The following is a 20,395-nucleotide window of genomic DNA, read 5'->3' as shown; positions in this document are numbered from 1 at the left end:
AACATGGTGGTGCAGGCAGCTATATCGCAGCTGACACGCCTTAAGAACAGGCCACTAGCATGATGGGTTTGATGGGCCGAGATGATGGACAGAGCGGAATGCACATTCAGCCAGAGGCTGCTGGAGCTCTGCCCAGTGGAGAGTGCCCCAATGGGCCGCTCTTTATGCACCCAAACTCCGTGCAGTATCAAGGGGAGCTTTCAGTCAGGTTCCATGGAGCAGCAAAGTAAACATGCTAAATACAAAAGTAAACATGCAGCCCTCTCCATAAAACTCTCATAATCGGGCCTGGGGTGCGGCCTGACCTCGGTGAACCGAGAACGCATTCCCTCCCCAGAACAGGATTTGGCCGCCCAGGTATAGTACTTGACCGAAACCTTCTATATGGAGGAACCAATTAACCCTCGGCCGTCAGTCCCCAGCGGCTGCGGAGCAACTGACCCAGGCGACGGTCAGACCTGTGACGCAGCGTAGGATACCAAGAATATGCGGCTACGGATAGGCCGCCATTTTAAACGAAACCTGATAACGTTTAACGCTAGATCCTAATCCAGAGAGTCTTGACTGGCAGTGCTGTCAGATGAACTAGAGGCTATTAAATGGGATCTCGTAGGGCATAGGTTAAGAGGACAGATGAGGCGTAGGGTATACAGTACTAAGGGACGGGCACGTACTGGGCTATCGTGCGTTAGCGGAGAAACAAGAACTAGGTGTGGGATTCCTCAACAATCAGGTTATAGCTGGCAACATAGCGGAACTCCATAGTATGTGGTGTATTATTAGGGGGATAAATACGTTTTTCCCGGTAGACACCGTTCGCGGGTGACACCGTTCAAAACCGCCCAACCCCACGCCGTGATCCCGCGCGCTAGCTGGCGCTCACCGAACACGGCGGGCCTTGCTCTAAGCGGAAATAAGGAACGACCCTCTGGCTGATAGAAACAAATCATTTATTCCTACGACAACAATAACGCCATCTGGCAACAGAATACGCTAAGGAATCGAGGTCCTCCTACTCACTAGCATGGTTACGAGAGAACTTCGTCCGCGCTAGGGCCGGGGAGAAGCTCCGAAGCCAGACCGGACGAGATTCGGGACAGCATTGCCTTAACGAGGCCTCGCCCCGCTGGCAGCGAGCTCTCCAGACGAAGAGGAGAGCTGTACCCGGTAGTAGTAGTAACAGTAGGTATCTATTATTCACAGAAAACAAAGTTAAGAGGTCATGAGAGGTGGTTGGAGTCCTTAGTTCAGGAGCCCTATGGCCGTCTCTGACGCCTAGGCCTGACGGACAGGTTAGCGTTGGTCGTGCAGTTCGGAGCTTAACGGAGTGGCATTCCACAGTTCCTTGTTCTCAATGTATGTGTTTGGAGGTGAAGTGGCTTGTGCCCGATGCACCCCAAGTCGCATGGTAGGCTGTGGGCTGACCAGCGCACCATTGGCAGGTGGGGCGGTATCGTTCTACGAATATCGTGTTGCAAATCCTTACATTAGGAAATGCGTAGGTCTGGAGTTGCCTCCATTCCCTAGCTTCCTGCGCAGTCAGTTGTTTGTGAGGTGGTGGTATTAATCGAGTCATGAGGTGTTGCTGGCCGAGTCTAGCGTTGTAGACTGTGGACATGGGTTGGATTTGCGAATGGCTTGAGACCAGGAAAAGACGCGCGCGCGCAGCAATCGCGCCGTTCGAGGCGCTCGTACGGCGCTCGTAACGCTGCGACGCCGGCGCCCTGCCTCGTTAGCTACGGTAACTGACTAGGTAAGACGCTTCTTGGGGAAGCAAACTAAAGGAGACGGAGTAGGCGCGTCGTCAGAAGTATTAACGAGAGGGTGGCAGTTATCGCAATTTGGCTTAATAAGAGGTACGTACTGAAGGTGGAAAAGGCCTACGCGCCGACATCTGGCTGTGACAAACAGATCGTAGAAAGCTTCTATGAGGACGTGGAATCGACTATGAGCAAAGCAAAAACACCGTACAGTGAACTGATGGGCGACCACAATGCCAAGGTAGCGAAGAAGCAGGCTGGAGACCAGGCAGTAGGCGACTATAGCACGGGCTCTAGGAATAAAAGGGGGGAGTTTTTATTATTGTTCGCAAGGAATAAACAATTTACGTATCACGAATACACTTTACCGCAAACGTGAGAACCGGTAATGAACATGGAAGAGCCCAATGGTGAAACTAAAAGAAAAGACTTCATAATATGCGCTCACCCTGGCCTCTTACAGGATGTTGCGGCGACCATAAGGTGGGAAGGTCTCGAATTAGTCTAAAATTGAAGAGGGAACGGAAAAGCCTATTAACCAGTTGGCGCTTACAGGAAAAGTAGAGGAATTCGGGATATCGTTGCCAGACAGATATTGGGCTTCAACTGAGGACCACAACCTTAATGTTCAAACAATGAACGATAATCTCAGGGCTATCATTACCGAATCCAGAGTAGATGTAGGTGGTAGGTTTGGTCTACAGGATACCGGCAAGCTAATTCAGGAGTCGAAAGGTCTGATTAAGAAACAACAAAGCATTAAGGCGTCTAACCCCACAGACAGAGTAGCACTGGAAGAGAATCGAGTATGCTCCAAAAGAACGGAGGTAGCCTAAAGCGGTGAGGAAGGAGCCGGGCATAGGTAAAAACGAGATATATTCGTTAAGAGACAAAGAAGGCAATGTCATTAGCAATACTGATGAGTTAGTTAAGATAGCCCAAGACTTCTACACAAATCTATACAGCAGTCAAGGAAAACTGGACGTTAATGCACCGGGCAGTAGAGCAAAGCACTGGGACCTCACGCTACTAACGATAGAGGAAGTAAAAAAAGCTTTATTAGCAATGAAAGAGGGGATAGAAGCTGGTGGGGATCAGGTAACAGCAGATCTGTTGAAGGACGGAGGGGAGATTGCGCACGAAGAAGTGGCTACCCTGTACACGCACTGCCCTATGACCTCGGCCGTACCAGCAGTTTGGGTGAACGCTAACATTATCTTAATTCACAAGGAAGGAGACGCCAAAGACTTGAAAATTACACGCCGATCAGCTTAATGTCCGTTGCCTACAAGGTATTTACCAAGGTAATGACTAATAGAGTCAGGACAACATTAGCCTTCAGTAAACAAAATGATCAGGCAGTTTTTCATAAACAGTAGTCGATAATTGACCAAATTCGCACAATCAATGAGGTGACAGAGAAATGCGCAGAGTATAACTAACTCCTGTATATACCATTTAGAGATTAGAAATCGTTTGACTCAGTTTGAACCTCAGCAGCAATGCAGGCAATGATCATTCAGGGTGTTGAAGAGCCTTATGTAAAAATACAGGAAGATATCTATAGCGGGTGCACAGATACTACAGTCGTCCACATAGTCAGCAATAAAATTCCAAAAAGGAAGGGTGTCCGGCAAAGAGACGCGATCGCTCCAATGCTTTCCACCGCGTGTTTGCAGGAGGTATTCTGGCCTGGATTGGGAACTTTAGGGGATAAGAGTTAATGGAGAATACATAAGCAATCTGCGATTCGCTAATCATATTGCCTTGCTGAGTCACTCAGGAGACGGACCACAAAACCTGAAGAATGTGTTAGACAGAGCAGTACTGTGGGTCTAAAATTAATATGCAGAAAACCAAAGTAATGTTCAAAAGTCTCGGAAGGGAACAGCAGTTTACAGTTTGTAGCAAAGAAGTGGTAAAGGAATACGTCTGCTTAGGGTACATAGAGCAGGTCCCAATCAGGAAAGCGCTTTGGCCAGGTGGGGCGTATTTCCCATATTCTCTCAGATCATGAATGGCAGTTTACCAATATCCCTCAAGAGCAAAGTATATAACAGCTGTATCTTACCGGCACTCACCTGTGGGGCAGACCGTGGAGGCTTACAAAAAGGTTCAACGAAAGGACAGCGCAGCAAGCTATGGAAAGATAAACGTTAACAGACCTGAAGAGGGCAGAGTGGGTGAGGGATCAAACGCTGGTTAATGACATCATATTCGATAACAAGAGGAAGAAATGGGCTCGATAAAGGCATGCAATGAAGACAAGTCAACCGAAGGTCCTATGAGTAGTGAACTCGATTCTAAGAGAAGGAAAGCGTATCGGGTGACGGCAGAAAGTTAGGTCGGCGGATAAGATTAAGAAGTTTGTGGGGATAGGGTGGCTGCAGCTGACATAGGGCAGGGTTACTTGGAGAGTTATGGAAGAGGCTTTTCTCCTGCAGGGGGCGTAGTCAGGCTGACGATGATGATGAAATTGTATTCATGCAAGAAACTTCGGCAGAGATACCGACATCAGTCCTCACCGTGTCCTACATTTTTTTGCGAAATAAAGCCCGAGTCCTTATTTATTGGAGCAGTATAATATGTACAACCATCGTAGACGAATCAAATTCTTTGCACTTATTCTCTCAAGGTCCCTCACAGTGAAAGACGCCTTTGGGTTAGTAGTTAACCCGTCGTCAATTGCCAGAGGGCTGCATGCTTATGTTTTTGTTATTAAGGAGCACAGAAATCACACCTCAACCATAAGCCGCCATGGTGGCTGAGTGGTTATGGCGCTCGGCTGCCGGCCCGAAAGACACGGGTTTGATCTCGGCAGCGGCGGTCGAATTTCGATGGAGGCGAAATTCTAGAGGCCCGTGTACTGTGCGATGTCAGTGCACGTTAAAGAACCCCAGGTGGTCTAAATTTCCGGAGCCATTCACTACGGCGTCTCTCATAGCCTGAGTTGCTTTGGGACGTTAAACCCCTATAAACCATAAACCAAACCAACACCTCAACCTTAATCCACTGAAAACACGAAGGGATGAGACGAAAGAAGAGCGAACAATGCCTAAGGGAAATGCTTGTAACTGTGTTTCTTTCATTGCCTTTGTGATCGGCTACATTCGCCGATATCCTTGGCTGTGTAGAAAATCACTGTGTAGACTACTCGGTAGTGCTTGCTATAATGGACTGCCTGAAAAACAAAAAAAAATTGGCTGGCGGTTTAGCATTGCTAAGCACGAAATAACGCGCGAAGGAAGTTGTTTGCAGGTGGACACCACCGCCACGCGCCTGAAAGCGTGATTGAGGTGTCTGTCTATTGACCCAGGAATTAAGCCAGTTATGCACGTCTTCAAATGTTTCATCATCATTGACGAATTGGCGATTTACCCAATGTGCGCCAGCGGACTATTCTCCAGTGCCGCGTCTCTGCAGCAATGTTGTCAACGCCAGCGCGTATTGCTCTAGTGCCGTGTTTCTATCGCAACGTTGTCCAAGCCAACGCATGCAGCGCACGTCTCTCTGTCACTACCGCAATATAACTGAAGACGCGAATAATGATATAGTATTAGTTGATGAAGAAGCCGATGTGTAATGCACAGAGCGAGAGTGTGGTGCAGGTTCACACGAGGCATGATTTTCTGCGGTGACAGCGTAGTGCTCTGTTGCAGTGTCCTGTGGAGCTCATCTGTTTGCGCCGCAGCTGGTTCGAATCTCAGTTGCGGCAATATTCATTACATTTATTTATTTATGGTTCGCCTAAGGCCACCGTAAAGCTCATGCATCACTCAAAGCGGTCAGCCGGTGTGACCTAGGGAAATAGTGTTTTTACACTGAAAATGCAGTTCGCAAGTGTCTAGTTACCAATTGTTGTTCGCATCTATGTCTATTTGCCTTGCTGCTCCTTACCTCAGAAGGGCCGCAATAAGGATGTTCGTATCGACGCGCCCAGCGAAGGTGAACACCAGCTGTATCTGCAGGCGGGACGCCTTGCGTGTGGGTGGGGGAGAGACACATAGATGGGGGGGGGGATTATGGGACAACAATCCATCTGATGCATTCAACTCCCAATTTATTTCTCTCCGAAAGCAAAAATGGTCCCTATAGAAATCACTTCACGCAATTGGAATCATGCTAGTGCTTTCCTTAGCTGCGTCAGATGGGACTAAGCTGTGCGTGCGTGTTTGAGGAGCGGGGGGATTCGAAGCTCTTTCGCCTTCCGCCCTGCACTGCCATCCCCCTCCCCCCCTCTCTTTGATGAGCGCTGTGCTGGTAAAACACGCAGTTAAAACATTTTTCGATTAATAAATCCGTCATAAAACATCATTGTTGAATGTTTCAAATAGCGACAGGCCTGTCTGTATGGAAAGAGTTCACCGCTGTTGAGTGTCACGCTCAGCATAAGCGTTTCTTTTTCTATCGTCCACAGCAGGGTAAGGCCACACGGCCGGTACCATGGTGACGGACAAAGGCGGTGCAAGATCAAAGCACTTGGCATACGGTGACGGCCAAAGCTGTTTCTCCAGACCAGCTTAGCCCGAAAAATGTGCTGTCAGTTGCGACCGAGTAGGACTACAGCGCTGAAACACAGTGTTGTCGTTTTTACCAGCTGTTAGTAGTCGACGTCAGGATACTCATTAAACCGACGCTTGCCTCTTCGTGAATGAATGCATTATAGTTAGGGGCTACATTTACTCTTTGGGATTTCACAGATTGTTGCACTTTTCTCCACCACTGGTTCGGCGTGATACTGCAGAAGACCGTTCGCAGAAGTCTGTTCCTTAGTGTGGCGGGAAGTGGCAGGCGTTGTATAACATTGTGTTATGTCCCTGTGCGTTTAATGCTACAGCAACAGGCGCATGGAATTCTTCGCTAGGGTAAGTAGCTCCGAAGTAGCGAGCCGTTACGGACCGCGTTCATTTCTGTATGCGATGAGAATATCCCCTACGGGTGGGTACGTCGGAGGGTCGGAGGCCTCGTGCGATGCGGGATGTTCCTCCTTTGCGCCATAGGAGAGAAGATTGTACTGTATCTTTATCCTTCTTTCATATCAGCATCTCAAACGCACTTCTTCCTCTTTCAGCTGTCCGTGACGCTCGGCTGATCCACAGAAGAAGTTCTCCGCCATCCGCCTGCAATTTGCCTGCTATCCCAGAAAGCTACGAAGAATTTTCATGTCAGTCACGTGAGTAATTGCATCTGGCTTCGGCTGGAAGGGCGTAAAGCGTATTTGCTGACGACTTCCTAATTGCTAATTCTGAACGCATCACTGATTTTATTGTGCGACCTTTTCGCCACACCACGCCTTATTATGTTGCGTCGCCGAGGTACACGTCGAACAGAATTCGGCATGAAGCAAAATACGGATAGATGTTTTCTACACCCAGGACTAAGGCATGGGAACTAGGATGAATATTAAAATGAGGAAGGGGACCTCGTCATTGCTTGCGCAGGTATCACCATATACATGGTAGATTTAGGAGAATAAATGTTTGAGCGAGTTGTGTGACATGCATTTATCCTCTTCTGGTTCTTGTCAGTTCCTGCTCTCCTCATAGTTTCAAGTTTTGGTGGTGCCAACAGGGGGACTGTGGTTGGAAACGCACTGGCCAAACATGTGATTAGTTAAGCCATCAAAACCTATTCAGCGAGTTAAATAGTTATGTTTAGGTACAAAGTAAATGTGTAGAACACGTTAATATTATTACTGTGCCAAACTAGAAGCTGTATTCACTGCGTGAAAGAAGCATTCAGGACAATAAATTCGGAAAAGCAAAGTGTGAGAATTGCTCAGCGTCCTCCGATTTCGTCATGATGTAGTCCGCCATCCATTTTATCGAATCTATTGGTCTCTGCAGTCTGCGAGGCCCAGCAACCTGAAGCGGATGGCACACCACGCCAAGGAGCACAACCGCAGGAGCTCCAGGGTGGCTCTTTGCCAGCTGGCTTGTTGCCATTTAGTGTTCCACAGCAGCAGCAAGCAGGACTCCAAAACTCGGCGCGTCTGCCACACGGGGATGCAGGCAGCCAGCAGGCAGCCGACAGCAGCAGCCGAAGGCAGCAAAAACGGGCCACCAGCATGGTGGGTTTGATGGACACAGATCCCATTCGGCGACAGGCAGCGGGAGCTGTCCCTATGGAAGGGGACCCCACTGGGCCGGCATCCATAAAGCCAAGGTCCATGGAGAATGAAGGTGAGCTTTCAGTTAGGTTGGAGCAAAAAAGTGAACATGCAAAAGGCAAAAGTAAAAAATCCAGCCCCTCCCTGAAACTCTGTACTTCGTCTCGTAATTGCCTTGGGGCACTGTGGAGGAAGATAAAGACACCCTCAGCTAATCAGGAGAGCACAATAAAAAGTGTTCGTCCGTGCCTCACCGTTTCTTGTCGTCTGCCCAAGGCGTATATATATGCGGTTAGCAAAATAAAATAGACGATGCCTACATATTCACGCAGATGCAGCGGTACGTAGCAGTAGAGCATCCGCCATGAGTGCAAGAGTACCGCGGTTCGAATATAGGTGCCGCGCAGTTCTCCTCAGGGTTAAAAATAATCTCCCGCGCGGTAGTAGGTGCCCGGAGGATGTGTGCTCGGGCAGCCGCATTCGCAGCTTGGTTACCACGGAGTCCCTGGTGGGCCGGCGCCCACATAATGCGCCTAGGCGTGGGTTGGATGTTTACTAAAGGCGTTGTAGAGTATATGTCACAGGCCAGAGGACATACCTCGCCCTTGACATATCTCTCGCAAGTGAAACGCGAGTCTGTGATGGCAACCTTGCATTGGGGGTCTGCAACCTCGAGGGCGATAGCGACTTCTTCAGCCCGGTGGGCATTCTCGGCGCGGAAGGCGATCCCATTGCAAGGAGGGCCCATTTCAAGATCTGGTGGTCTACGACTGCCGTGTGGTGGCCCAGTGGATTCCGACCTGCGAAGCCAACGTAGAACACGGCGGGTTTGGAACCAGGTTGTGTATCCAACGCCCGAGCACTCGCTGTTCTCCGGCCTTCGTGTGTGTTTGGAGTTAGGTTGTTTGGCATGGGGTCGGCCCATAGCGTGTGCCACCAGAGCTCCGGGGTACGGAGTGGTTCCTCCAGGATAGAGGATATGTTATTTGAGGTGACTGAGTATACGGCGTCCTGGTCCCGTCGGCTGCAGCCTAGTGTATTGACTAATGAGATGAGCCTCCCACAGCTTCGGGAAGGTGTGGAGCACCCCCTGGGCCATGAGGCGGGCCGTGGAGGTGGTAATCGAGAGGCCCAGAGCTCGTTTCACGACTTTGAGAATACTGAGATCTAACTGCTTTGCCTTAGCTGCACTCAGGCGGAGGTAAAACGCCGAGTACAGGAGACGACTAGAGACACAAGCTTGAGCGAAACTTAGCGCATCGCGTCCGCGCAAGCCATCGCTACGGCCTACCACTTGCTCTACGCGCTTAATTTTGCCGATGGTGGTGTCGAATGTTAGCCATCGATGAATGTGTATGCCCAAGAATCTGATCTGGTCAACCTCGAAGACAGAACCCTCGCGGAGGGTAACGCACATCGCGGTGGAGTCGGTCTTGCAGGTGCAAATGTGTAGTAGCTAAGACTTGGCTGGGCAAGAGCGAGTACGCATGAGTTGACATAAGTCTAGATCGACTATGGTCGGGGCTTGCTGGAGGTTGTCCTCCATCTCACCGACACTTTCTTGGTTAGCCCATAGTGTTATGTCGTCGGCATACATTGCGTGGTACCCCCTCTCTAGCCACTGTAGAAGGGAAGGTAGCTCCTCCATTGCGATGTTGAACAGCAAAGGCGAGAGCACAGCGCCCTGAGGAGTGCCCCTAGTGCCCATGCGGCAAAGTCCGTACTCCTGATCATCGATCCAGAGGAGGGCCTGCCGTTGGGAGAGGAATTCCTGGACGTAGCTGAACGCCACAGCAGTGCAATTGGTGCGGCTGAGGTTGGACAGTATGCTGCCGTGTTTGACTTTATCGAAAGCGCCCTTAAGGTCTAATGAGAGAATAGCGTGATCTCTGCGTGTAGTCTTCAGAGCAATGATGATAGCCTCGCGGAACTGTAAGAGTGCGTCTTGGGCCGACTTGTGCGAGCGGAACCCGTACATGGCGTCTTCAAATTGACCATTGGGTTCGAAATAGGAAGACAACACGTCTGGAACCACCGTCTCCAAGAGTATCTCAACACGTGATGTTAGCGCAATGGGTCCCAAGTTGTCAAAGTGCACCGTCTTTCCATGCTTAAAAATAAAAATTACAAGGAAGGTTTTACATTCACTAGGAAGGGGAAGCCCGTCCCAAATCTGATTGATGTAGTCGAGGAGTGGAATATACGCCTGGTCGGGCAGGTTCGCAAGCAGCGTAATTGTAATGCGATCGCGACTGGGAGCCTTACCCCTTCTCACTTTGGCTACGGCTGCTTTAAAACCATAGAGCGCGAAAGGAGCATCTAGGTACGTGCTGGGTTGTCCTGCATACTGGAAGTCAGAACCTTGTGGGTCCTCTGTATGGCATATATGACTCCGCTCACTCCATGCTAATAAAAAAGGGGGATTGCTTCACTTTGTCTCGAATCCGCCCTCAGAGAATCATGCTCTCATAAGATGCCAATAAGTTTTCAAAACCAATTGGCCAGGCTGTCTTCAGCTGGGTGCCCTGGTTCGTTCGTAACGGCAGTCGCTGAAAGGCTGCTACAAAAGATAAAGAGAAAGGCTGTGAGAGCTGGGGAAGACGTCCCTCGGGAAGAGGTGGTGCGACCTGTGGTGGTTCCCTATGTGCACAAGCTAGCCCACATTTTGAATGAAAGAGACCGAAAAGAAAAAAGAGGGCGTGGCACCAAACATGGGCGGTCGTTCATGAAGTGCGCCTAAGGTTGGTTTATGGGGGTTTAACAACCAAAAGCGACTCAGGCTATGAGAGACGCCGTAGTGAAGGGCTGCGAGAATTTCGATCACCTAGGGTTCATTAACGTGCACTGACATCGCACAGTACACGGGCCTCTAGAATTTCGCTTCCATCGAAATTCTACTACAGCGGCCCTGATCGAACCGGCGTCTTTCGGGCCTGCAGCCGAGCGCCATAACCGCTCAGCCACCGCGGCGGGTGCGCCGAAGGTGTCGTCTACGAAATTCCCCTCTCCTGCGGGTGCTCCTATATAGGGCAAACAGGATGCTGCGTTAACGATTGAATCGGGGAACATGAAAGAAACGTAGAGCAAGATAAAGAAGGCCCAAATATGCCTAAGCATATAAGGTCCTGCCCTTCACACTCTTGTGAGCCGTGTTTTTCTGGTGCGCGAATTTTGCCAGAAAGCAAAGACACAAGAGCCAGAGAATAAATCGAAGCTTTTTTATTGCAAAAAAAGGAAGCATGTGCATCTGCGACGCGTCCACATCTTTGTATAAGGTAGAGAAAATTTTTTTCACTCGTTCGCTATCATATAAACTTTGAAGATGATAGCATTCTTTGCGTGTACGATGGTATATATTTGTCCGTGTTGCCTTCAAATAAATCAGTTGTCAGTGGCGCTCCGTTCCGTATTTCTACCTTGTGTTGTGTCTGTTTTCGCGCCTGTAACCAAAAAGATGTATAGCTATCAACTTGCCCCACAAGACCGTCTTTTAAGCTATATTTCCAGTACAGTGGGCCTGTCTGTGTGTGTGTCGTCTCCATGTTTTATTGACCAATGGATTTCATGTACCGTTGCTACCACTTGTCGTGCAAGGAACATCGCCTTTTGTATCAAGAATGGACTGGTGCCTGTCGAAGTATGTGCCCTTTTCCTGCAGTGTTACCCTCCTGGGGACATGTTAAGCGGATAAGCAGGATCCTCAGGTCTGAGTTATGGCGTCAAATCCTCCAGCTAAATGACCTTCTACGCATCGCCTGCCAAAAGCGATATCTTACCTGGTTGGCTGACTTAAACTTTGCGCTCTGTGAAGAGGTTAGCTTCCCAATTGACTGAACAATTCTGGGTGTGCGTGTTAGACAAGCTGCTGAAGGAAAGAAGTGCGAAGAAGGAGAAGTGTGGGGGTGGTTTAGTGGTTGTGGGGGACATTCGTCTGCCTGAGGAAATGTCATCAATTCTTCGGAATGGACCCAAGTATGGACTGGAACCACAAATGCCGCCGCAAGTACTGATAGCCATCAATCGTAGAATCGCCAGTAAGGCCAATTCAGAAGAGCGTGAAACACTGTCTACTTGAGAGCGTAGACTGCCTTCTCAAGTCCTGCGACCGGGTACCTGATCGTCATAAGGGAACTGCACCCCGAGCCATTGTGTCTTTCTTTAAGGAAAATAACCTGAGGCTTTTACAAGCAGGTAAAGAAGGTGGATTTGTAGTGTTACCTGAAAATAATTTCTCGGAAAGAGGAGCCCAGGCTATTGAAAAGAATTTTGCGCCTGTCAAAGTGAAATCTAAGAAAGTTAAAAACAGAGCTGTTGCAATGTGTGAGCAGCTAGGTTTAGTCCGCCTTAGCAAAAAGATTTCCAAATGCAAGAATAATGCATACAAGGTGTTCTTTTCGCTAAAAACACACAAGCAAGGGATGCCCTTTAGAACTATTGTTACTGAAAAGGAGTGATGGCAGAGGCCGCTTAGCCGGTTCTTGTTGGAAAATTTGGGTAAGCTTGATTTAGAAGACCCCTTTCTTACCAAAAAATCTGAAGAAGTATGTCAATTCTTAGAATCTCATCGTGATGTTGGACGCGCCTTTTCGGTAGATGTTGTGGATTTATTTTATTCTTTTCCTCACGAAGCCCTGTTCACTGCAGTCAGAGAGTGCATTGAAAGTAAGGACCCTATTTTTTTTCAGAATACTGCCGGTATATCCATCAAGGATTTTTATCCCTTTTAAAGTTTTATTTACAATCTACCTTTGTAACATTTGACGGGCAGTGTTTTCTGCAGAAAGCTGGCATATGTATAGGCTCCTGTGTTGCACCTGTTTTGTGCAATAATTTTCTTTCCCAAATGGATCAAGTTTTGCACCAGGTTTTAATAGCAAGCAACGTTTTGAAAGTGTTCAGGTATGTGGACGACTTTTTATTCAATTTTACTAAGGACGGAAGTTTGAACTTCGAAGAATCGGTGCGCGATGCTTTAACCTTATTTAGACAACATGGAAATGGCTCAAGTTTTACTTGTGAAGTACCTGAAGGGGATGTTTTACAGATTTTAGATCTCAGTATTGAGTTTTGTGAGGAACGGGTTTGTTGGGCGTATGCTCCGCGCGCAAAAAAGGGACTTCTGCCATATGACTCCGCCCACTTCAAGCTAATAAAAAGGGGGATTGCTTCACTTTGTCTCCAATCCGCCCTCAGAAAATCATGTTCTCACAAGATGCCACTCATTTTCCAAAACCAATTGGCCAGGCTGTCTTCAGCTGGGTTCCCTGGTTCGCTCGTAACGGCAGTCGCTGGAAGCCTGCTACAAAAGATGAAGAGAAAGGCTGTGAGAGCTGGGGAAGATGTCCCTCGGGAACAGGTGGTGCGACCTGTGTGGGTGCCCTATGTGCACAAGGTAGCCCACAACTTGAAGAAGGTCGCGAGCAGGCATGGTGTGCCGCTTGTTTTTTGAGCCCCAGAAAAGATCGGAACCTTTGCTCTCGTATTGAAAGAGACTGAAAAGAAAAGAGGGTGTGGTACCAAACATGGGCGATCGTTCATGAAGTGCGCAGAAGGTGTCGTCTACGGAATTCCCCTCTCCTGCAGCCGCTCTTATATAGGGGCAAACAGGGCGCTGCGTTAACGAGCGAATCAGGGAACATGAAAGAAATGTAGAGCAAGATAAAGAAGGCACAAATATGCCTAAGCATATAAGGACCTGCGCATCACGCTCTTGTGAGCCAGGTTTTTCTGGCGCGCGAATTCTAACAAAAAGCAAAGACAGAAAAGCCATAGAATTAATCGCTCTTTTTATTGCATAGAAAGGAAGCGTGTGCATCAGCGACACGTCCATACCTTTGTACAAGGCAGAGAACAATTTTTCACTCGTTCGCTGTCATAGCAACTTTGAAGATGACAGCATTCCTTGCGTGTACAATGGTATGTATTTGTCCGTGTTGCCTTCAAATAAATCAGTTGTGAGTGGCGCTCCATCCCGTATTTCTACCTTGTGTTGTGTCTGTTTTCACGCCTGTAACTAAAAAGTTGCATAGGAAGCGCTCACACAGATCCTCAGCTAGCTGTGCATTCGTGCCCAAGTATTGTGTAGAGCCCCCTTGAGGTTGCGTTGTGTTTCACCTCGCCTGTTGGACGAGTCGAGGAGAGCACGAAAGAAGTGCCAGGTTCTCTTGGAACCCAGCTGTCCTACAGCTCGGTTGCAGCGTGCGGTCAAGTTGGAGTCAACCAAACGCACAGCATACACCTCGACCTGTGTAGTGAGCTGTGCTATGCGTATCTTGAGACGGCGGTTCGTCTTGTGTGTGCGCTTCCATCGACGGATGACACCGCAGCGGGCCTCCCACAGATGAAAGAAGTGGTCGTCCACCGCCGGCGTGTCATCCGTCATAGGAAGGGTTTGAGTGTGGTCACGCTGCGGTGCAGTCATGTCTGGCCCAAACGACGTACCCCGCTTTTAGTAGGACGTTTGGGATCGGAGCCTTGTGGAATTGGTGCCATTGTGTGAGTTTGGCTTGGCCCCAGTCTTTTCGGGAAATGTTTGTGTGAATGGTGACACGAAGTATGCAGTGGTCCCTACCAAGGGTTTCGCTAAGTTGCGTGTCCAGTGGATTTGGTGAGGATGAGGTTTCGTATTATGGACGTACCGACCAAAGTGGGGAAGATGGGGTCCATAAGGAGCGTCAGTTGGAGCCGGGAAATGAGTTCGGCCAGACGTCGGCCTTTACCGTCGTCCTCACGCTAGCCCCACTATATACTGTGGACGTTAAAATCGCCCACGATAACGTTTGGAGCCTTGCGGGCCACCCGGGCCGCCATGAAGAGGATCTCGTCTAAGGCGACCCGAGTCCATCTGGGCTGGACATGTACGTTCAGCACAAACAGGGAAAGGTCGTGGCGTCGCAAAGGAAGGGTTTGGACCATAGAATATTCGGTGTTGTCGTCGTTGATCTCCAAGTCGTGTGAAAGTGCCGTATGCGATTTGTGAACGAGAATGCAAGCTCGGTTGTGTGCCTGGTACTGCAGTACCCCGTGAGACGGACATCAGGGCCTGCTTCCTGAAGGGTGAGAACAGCCGGAGGTGCACCCAGATTGGCAAGAAAGGTCTGAAATGCAGCCCGACGGCCGTCGCGGAGGAAACTCCGAGTGCTAAACTGCATAATCTCTAAGAGCTCGGCTTGACTGGAACGGTTAAGTGCTTTGGAACTAGCCACGGGTATCGGTAGATGATTGAGAGCGAAATTCTTCGTCGTTCAATAAAGCCACTCTAGCATGTGCAAGGCTACGCTATGGAGGTGGTCGTGCCTTCCTGGGCATTAATGGAGCGTCCGACTTTACTCATGGCCTCCCCTTGCACAATTTCCTGAAACTGTTACACTTGAGGATAAAATGAAGGAATAAATTATGCGTTCGAATGTCAAATAACGTTTCGTGTGTTAACCTCCTGATATTAAGAGCCCAATAAAAGCTGAGAACCTGGCAACTGCTCAATTTCTACCGCAGCATTGTAAAGCACAGCAAACTGTAGGCATGGCGGTCAAATCGTGGTCTTCGTTCCTTTTGCATAAAACAGTTCAACGCTCGCATTTTGTCACTTTCGCTTCACAGCCCTCGCTCCTAAAATGTATTTTTCTGTCAATATTCCTTGCATGACATCTTTCGGTTGCTTGTTACTAAAGGATACTTTTATTTTTGAACAGAAGCCTCTGCCTCTTTTTTTCCCGCAAAGAAAGTGTTTTGTTTGAAGCTCAAATAGTTTTCGCCTGCGCGTGGTTGTTTAAAAGCGATAACGAAACCATAATTTTTAACACTGCGAACGCCTTGCACAGCAGCGGGCAATCTCTTGTGATGAATTAAAAAGGCCGAACGTTGATGAATGACGGCAGTAAACAAAGTTCAGGTGTTGCGCGACACCAGCTGCGCCTGATTCACAAGCCCGCGCCGTTGAACTAAGGTGAGGCAGAACACTGTGCATCTATCATGATAACGGAAAACGCTATACAGTGAGAGTAACTATATGTAATGACATGGTCGTCGCGCGAAGATACCCGTGAGGAAACTTCAGCGCGTCCGTTCTTTTCTCCCCTTTGCAGTTTCAGTGCCGTCGACTGTAGGGCCCGAAAATGGGCACCTCAGGACCGCTCAGTTGCGGCGGCCGGCCTCAAGCGACCAAGACGACACGGTGACGACCACACCTGTTTCCAGTGGACGAGTACGTACCCTCGAAAAACCCAGAAGAGGCGAAAGTTATTATAGCGTACAGAAGCAGGCAGCCTTGAGGACACGCAAGAGGTGGCAGGTCGGCAGGCGCCTACTTAATTCGGATCAGTCATTCGGGATGTCATACAGTTTGCTATATCTGGCGAAAACTATGCCCAGCTTAATGGCAGTCCCTTGCACTCCTACATGCATCCCTTTTAACTGACCAGCCAATTACATTTTAATGCGAAAGCTTTATATGTCGATTAGACCAGAAGCCGCCGTCAGCTGCATGCGGAACGCTAATCTGTTTATCTACCTTCTGTAGTTCTACATTGTGCAGAGACACACGTATGAGAATGCGAAAGGATTATGCATGGTGCTTCACCTAAGAGTTTTCACAATTTTTAAAAATGGGCTTTTTGAGTTAGAATAGCGTTCTTTTTTCTTCGGCATAGCACTGTTACAGGTGTAGAACAGCACAACGCAGCTAAGGCGTGCTAACTAGCAGGCTAGTTAACTAATATTGATTCGTTAACTTTTTAACTATTACTCTTAGGCTCCCTAATTATGGGGCTGAGCGTAGTTAACTGTAAGTAATATCCGTATCAGTTTTTTAGAATTTCGAAAACGCGGTTACCCTCCGTGCTGTAGCCCAACAATTTCTGGCTTCATGCCAAAATACATGCGCTTTCGGCAAGCTTGCACGCAAAGCAAACTTTCCAGCGCACTTAACTCGACGAAATAGCTGAAATCTGATGGGCCACAGCCCCGACAGTAGCAGCGTTTTCGAAAATTTGAAAACTGATATGGATGTTACTTGCGGTGGACTGCATCCCTCTAAATAATTAAGGAGCGTAACAGTAATAGTTAAAAACTTTCTATTCAGGATTAGGTGACCACCCTCAGCTCTATTCTGATGCGCTACACGGCAGCAATGCTATGGCGAAGAAGCGCTCTTCTGGTCCAGAAAGCCTATTTTTAAAAACCTTAGGTAAAACACCCTGTATAAGACTTTCGCATCCACACATGTAAGCATTCTTAAGTGTCTCTGCCGAATGTTTATTGAGAAAGTTTTAGGGGATCCAAATAAGTCATCATTTTCGGCTGAAGAAGGGGTCTCTATAGTGTCGCTTGCTTCGTTCCGAATGTGAAAAGGAATTCAGCTTGGAATAAGTTTAAATTTTCGAGAATATCACGGCATGGTGTCAGCTTTTTCTTTCTTCAATATTTTACAACCTTTCATCAAAGTTTTTTTTTTACCTGCAGCAGTTCAAAATCTGAATTTTCCTTAATTCGCTAATAATCGTCAAAAATAACGCTCACATTGCGCTGTCCGGGACGGATGGCAGTATATTTTGTTATTCCTACCTTGGATATGCGTGGCGCGGACCGCATTCAGCTCTCGTCGACGGCGGCTTCAATTTCAGTGGCGATCAGTTTCGTTATGGTACGAGACCTCTACAGGTTGGTATACCCGCCAATAGAGTGCACACACTTCGCACGTTCTGCACTGTTGCAGGACGTGTCAATGGTGGCGGTTAGCCCAGTCCCGCGAATTGTGGTTGGTCGCACACGTCCGGTGCAGCTTCCACCTTATCCAACCGCGATCACAGAGCCCGGTTCGCTGAGCGGTCCACCGCGAGTGACACACTCGAATCGCCTGCGGTTGGTGTGCGTTTTCATTCTGTGAGAACGCACGTACAGCTGCAGCTGCGACGTTCGCTTCGCAAAGTCGCGACGAGACATGAACCGACTAAATCATAGATGTCGAGGTGTGCACCTCCTGGACCTCGAGCACTTGCTTTCTGTGCGTGTGCAGTACTTGGAGAAGGTGCCGGCCCGCTCGAGCGCGGGTGCCAGCGCGAGTGCCGGCACGGACGAAACGGAACTAGAAGCTGCGGGGCCATCTGCAGCTGCTACAGCCGGCGCGGGAGAGATCGCGGGAGAATCTTCCCTGCAAATAAAAAATGTTAGAAACAAGCGTCAAGGGGCACCGAGGCGAGCACCCGCCCTGGAAGTACTTCCCGATACCTGTGAGTGTGCGCCTTTTCCTGTCGGCGGAAAATCTCGCCTGACTCTTGTCCGAGTGCTCGCTCTTTCGGCGCGTTAATATTTGGGTGCTGTAGTCAAATATGCAACTCAAGAATGCAGCGGCAAACAACCCTCAAAGGGGAGCCAATCTAGAAAGTGTCATCGACCGACTGTCATGACTTCGCGGTTGATCCCATTTCACAGAGGCATCCGTCATTCGCCACCTGCGGTGTAACGCTAGGGGCTTTACAACGACGTCATAACAGTCAAAACTATTGGCTGGAGGGATTCTTTTGAGGGGACTTCTCACGGCGGATGTAATCGGCTGCTTAGAAACTGCGCGTGTGTCGCCTCTGTGTCGTAGCGTCATTTTATACGAGTGCGGCTGCTGCAACTTGGTAGGAGCGTTTTCGTATTCTCAATGCTTTTCTTTGTTTTAATAAAACTCTAGTGTGAGACAGTGTTTGTCTTCAGAGAGGCTCATTGAGCTAGATGAGCGAGCATGATTTGCGGAAACCAGGGGGAAAAGGAGTAAGCAGAGTAAGAACGCAGTAGGGTCATTCCATGCGAAACGCATCAGAATTTGCACTCGGCCCTTCCAGATTTCTTAACGGAAATTGTATGGTTCCTTATCGGATGGTCTAATGTAATTTGTTTTTATATATCTGAGACAAAATTTTTCATTCATGTGGCACCCATATGCGAAACTAGGTCTAGAAAACATAGTACACAGCTTAGTCTCGTTGAAATATTTTCAAAAAACTTGTTCGCCTTTACGCTCCAAATTTTCCTTGAACAATGCAGAAGCAGTGTTGTTTTGTATCAGCCAATAATAAACTGCCCGCAAAATTTTTTTATACATAACTTGTTTGTTGAATCTCAAAAAATACAATATTTACATTTATTTCAGAAAACGTACGCGATATTTGTGACCAACCTAAGCCACTTCACCAGCTCTCTGGGACAAGGAATACTTGGTGAAAATGTTTCAACTCGGGTAGAACAGAATTTTATGAAATAAAAATATAATATAATTGGTTTTTTGGGGAAAGGAAAAGGCGCAGTATCTGTCTCATATATCGTTGGACACCTAAACCGCGTCGTAAGGGAAGGGATGAAGGAGGGAGTGAAAGAAGAAAGGAAGAAGAGGTGCCGTAGTGGAGGGCTCTGGAATAATTTCGACCACCTGGGGATCTTTAACGTGCACTGACATCGCACAGCATACGGGCGCCTTAGCGTTTTTCCTCCATAGAAAGGCAGCCGCCGCGGTCGGGTGAAATAAAAAATCCTAATTAAAAAAAAAGCTTGAGATTTGTTGCATATTCAGCCTTAAATCTCATGCTGAGGTACATCAAGCAAAAATACAAAATCCAGCTAACTATATAGCTAGTATAGTTATAATTGCGTCCAATAATTTTTATTGGGGCAATTTTTGTTTTCGATGAGAAAAAATTGGGAGTTGTATGCAGCAACTGATTGTTGTCCCGTAATTCCATTCCATTGCACAACACGGCGGCAGCGGCGCTGCTAGGTATACTAATATTCTATGTGCTCTCACCATGACTCTCATGTTCATGCCAGAGGGAGGAAAGCGCGAGCAAACTCCGTCCCGGCTAATTGAATAAAGCTTCGCTGAAGCCGCAACTGGTCCGCTATCCGCTATGAACGTAACTGACGGAGGAACGGACGCTCGCATGTGTATTAAATAGCGAGATATAGCCGCAAAAAGTTTCTGAAACCAGAAAAGCTGATCCCTCTCTCTCATTTTCTTTCCCTTTTTAATTTCTGCCCCGCGCGGCCGTTGTAACCTCCTCGCATCCTTTGCGCGTTTGGCGAACTCGGTCCGTCTCATTATCTCGGGCCCTGTCGCTTGCTTTGAGGCGCCTCTTACAGACGTTTTGGCGTCGTGCTCCTTCATGTGTTTGTGATGTCGGTGCCATCGACAGCTACGGCAGTGTTTGGTTTTGTGCTCGTGACCTTAGAAATTGCATGCGGCTGAGTTCAGCGAGACCCGCACGGATAGGACGAAAACTTCTACTCGGTATTGCTTTCTCGGGAGCCACCGCTCATTTCGACGCCGTGGAATATGAACTCTGTTTTGATCACTGCTGTTGAAGAATCAGTCATTGCGTTTGGTGCGCAGAAGAGTCAGAACATCGTGGGAACCTATTATGAAACTATATGTTAACTGAATTTTGTTGGTATTTGGATCCGGGCCTCTGTGGTCACGTTCGGATGGAGGCGAAATGCTAAAGGCCCGTGTACTGTGCGATGTCAATTCACGTTAGAAAATCTCAGGTGG

General features: G+C 48.4%; 1 protein-coding gene across 1 annotated transcript in view; it reads left to right on the top strand.

Annotated features, from left to right (window-relative positions):
- The window catches only part of LOC144113689 (uncharacterized), an 82,239-nt gene that overhangs the window by 51,809 nt on the left and 10,035 nt on the right, over positions 1-20,395 (top strand). The window contains exons 36-39 of the mRNA XM_077646938.1: positions 6,832-6,933; positions 7,607-7,942; positions 15,954-16,072; positions 17,882-18,095. Of these exons, the coding sequence (XP_077503064.1) occupies positions 6,832-6,933; positions 7,607-7,942; positions 15,954-16,072; positions 17,882-18,095 (771 nt within the window). The remainder of the gene's footprint in view (positions 1-6,831; positions 6,934-7,606; positions 7,943-15,953; positions 16,073-17,881; positions 18,096-20,395) is intronic.

This window comes from Amblyomma americanum, chromosome 1, assembly GCF_052857255.1.
Source record: "Amblyomma americanum isolate KBUSLIRL-KWMA chromosome 1, ASM5285725v1, whole genome shotgun sequence".
Classification (NCBI taxonomy): domain Eukaryota; kingdom Metazoa; phylum Arthropoda; class Arachnida; order Ixodida; family Ixodidae; genus Amblyomma; species Amblyomma americanum.
Note: the sequence above shows the minus strand (reverse complement) of the source record. Positions and strands in the feature narration are given on the sequence as shown.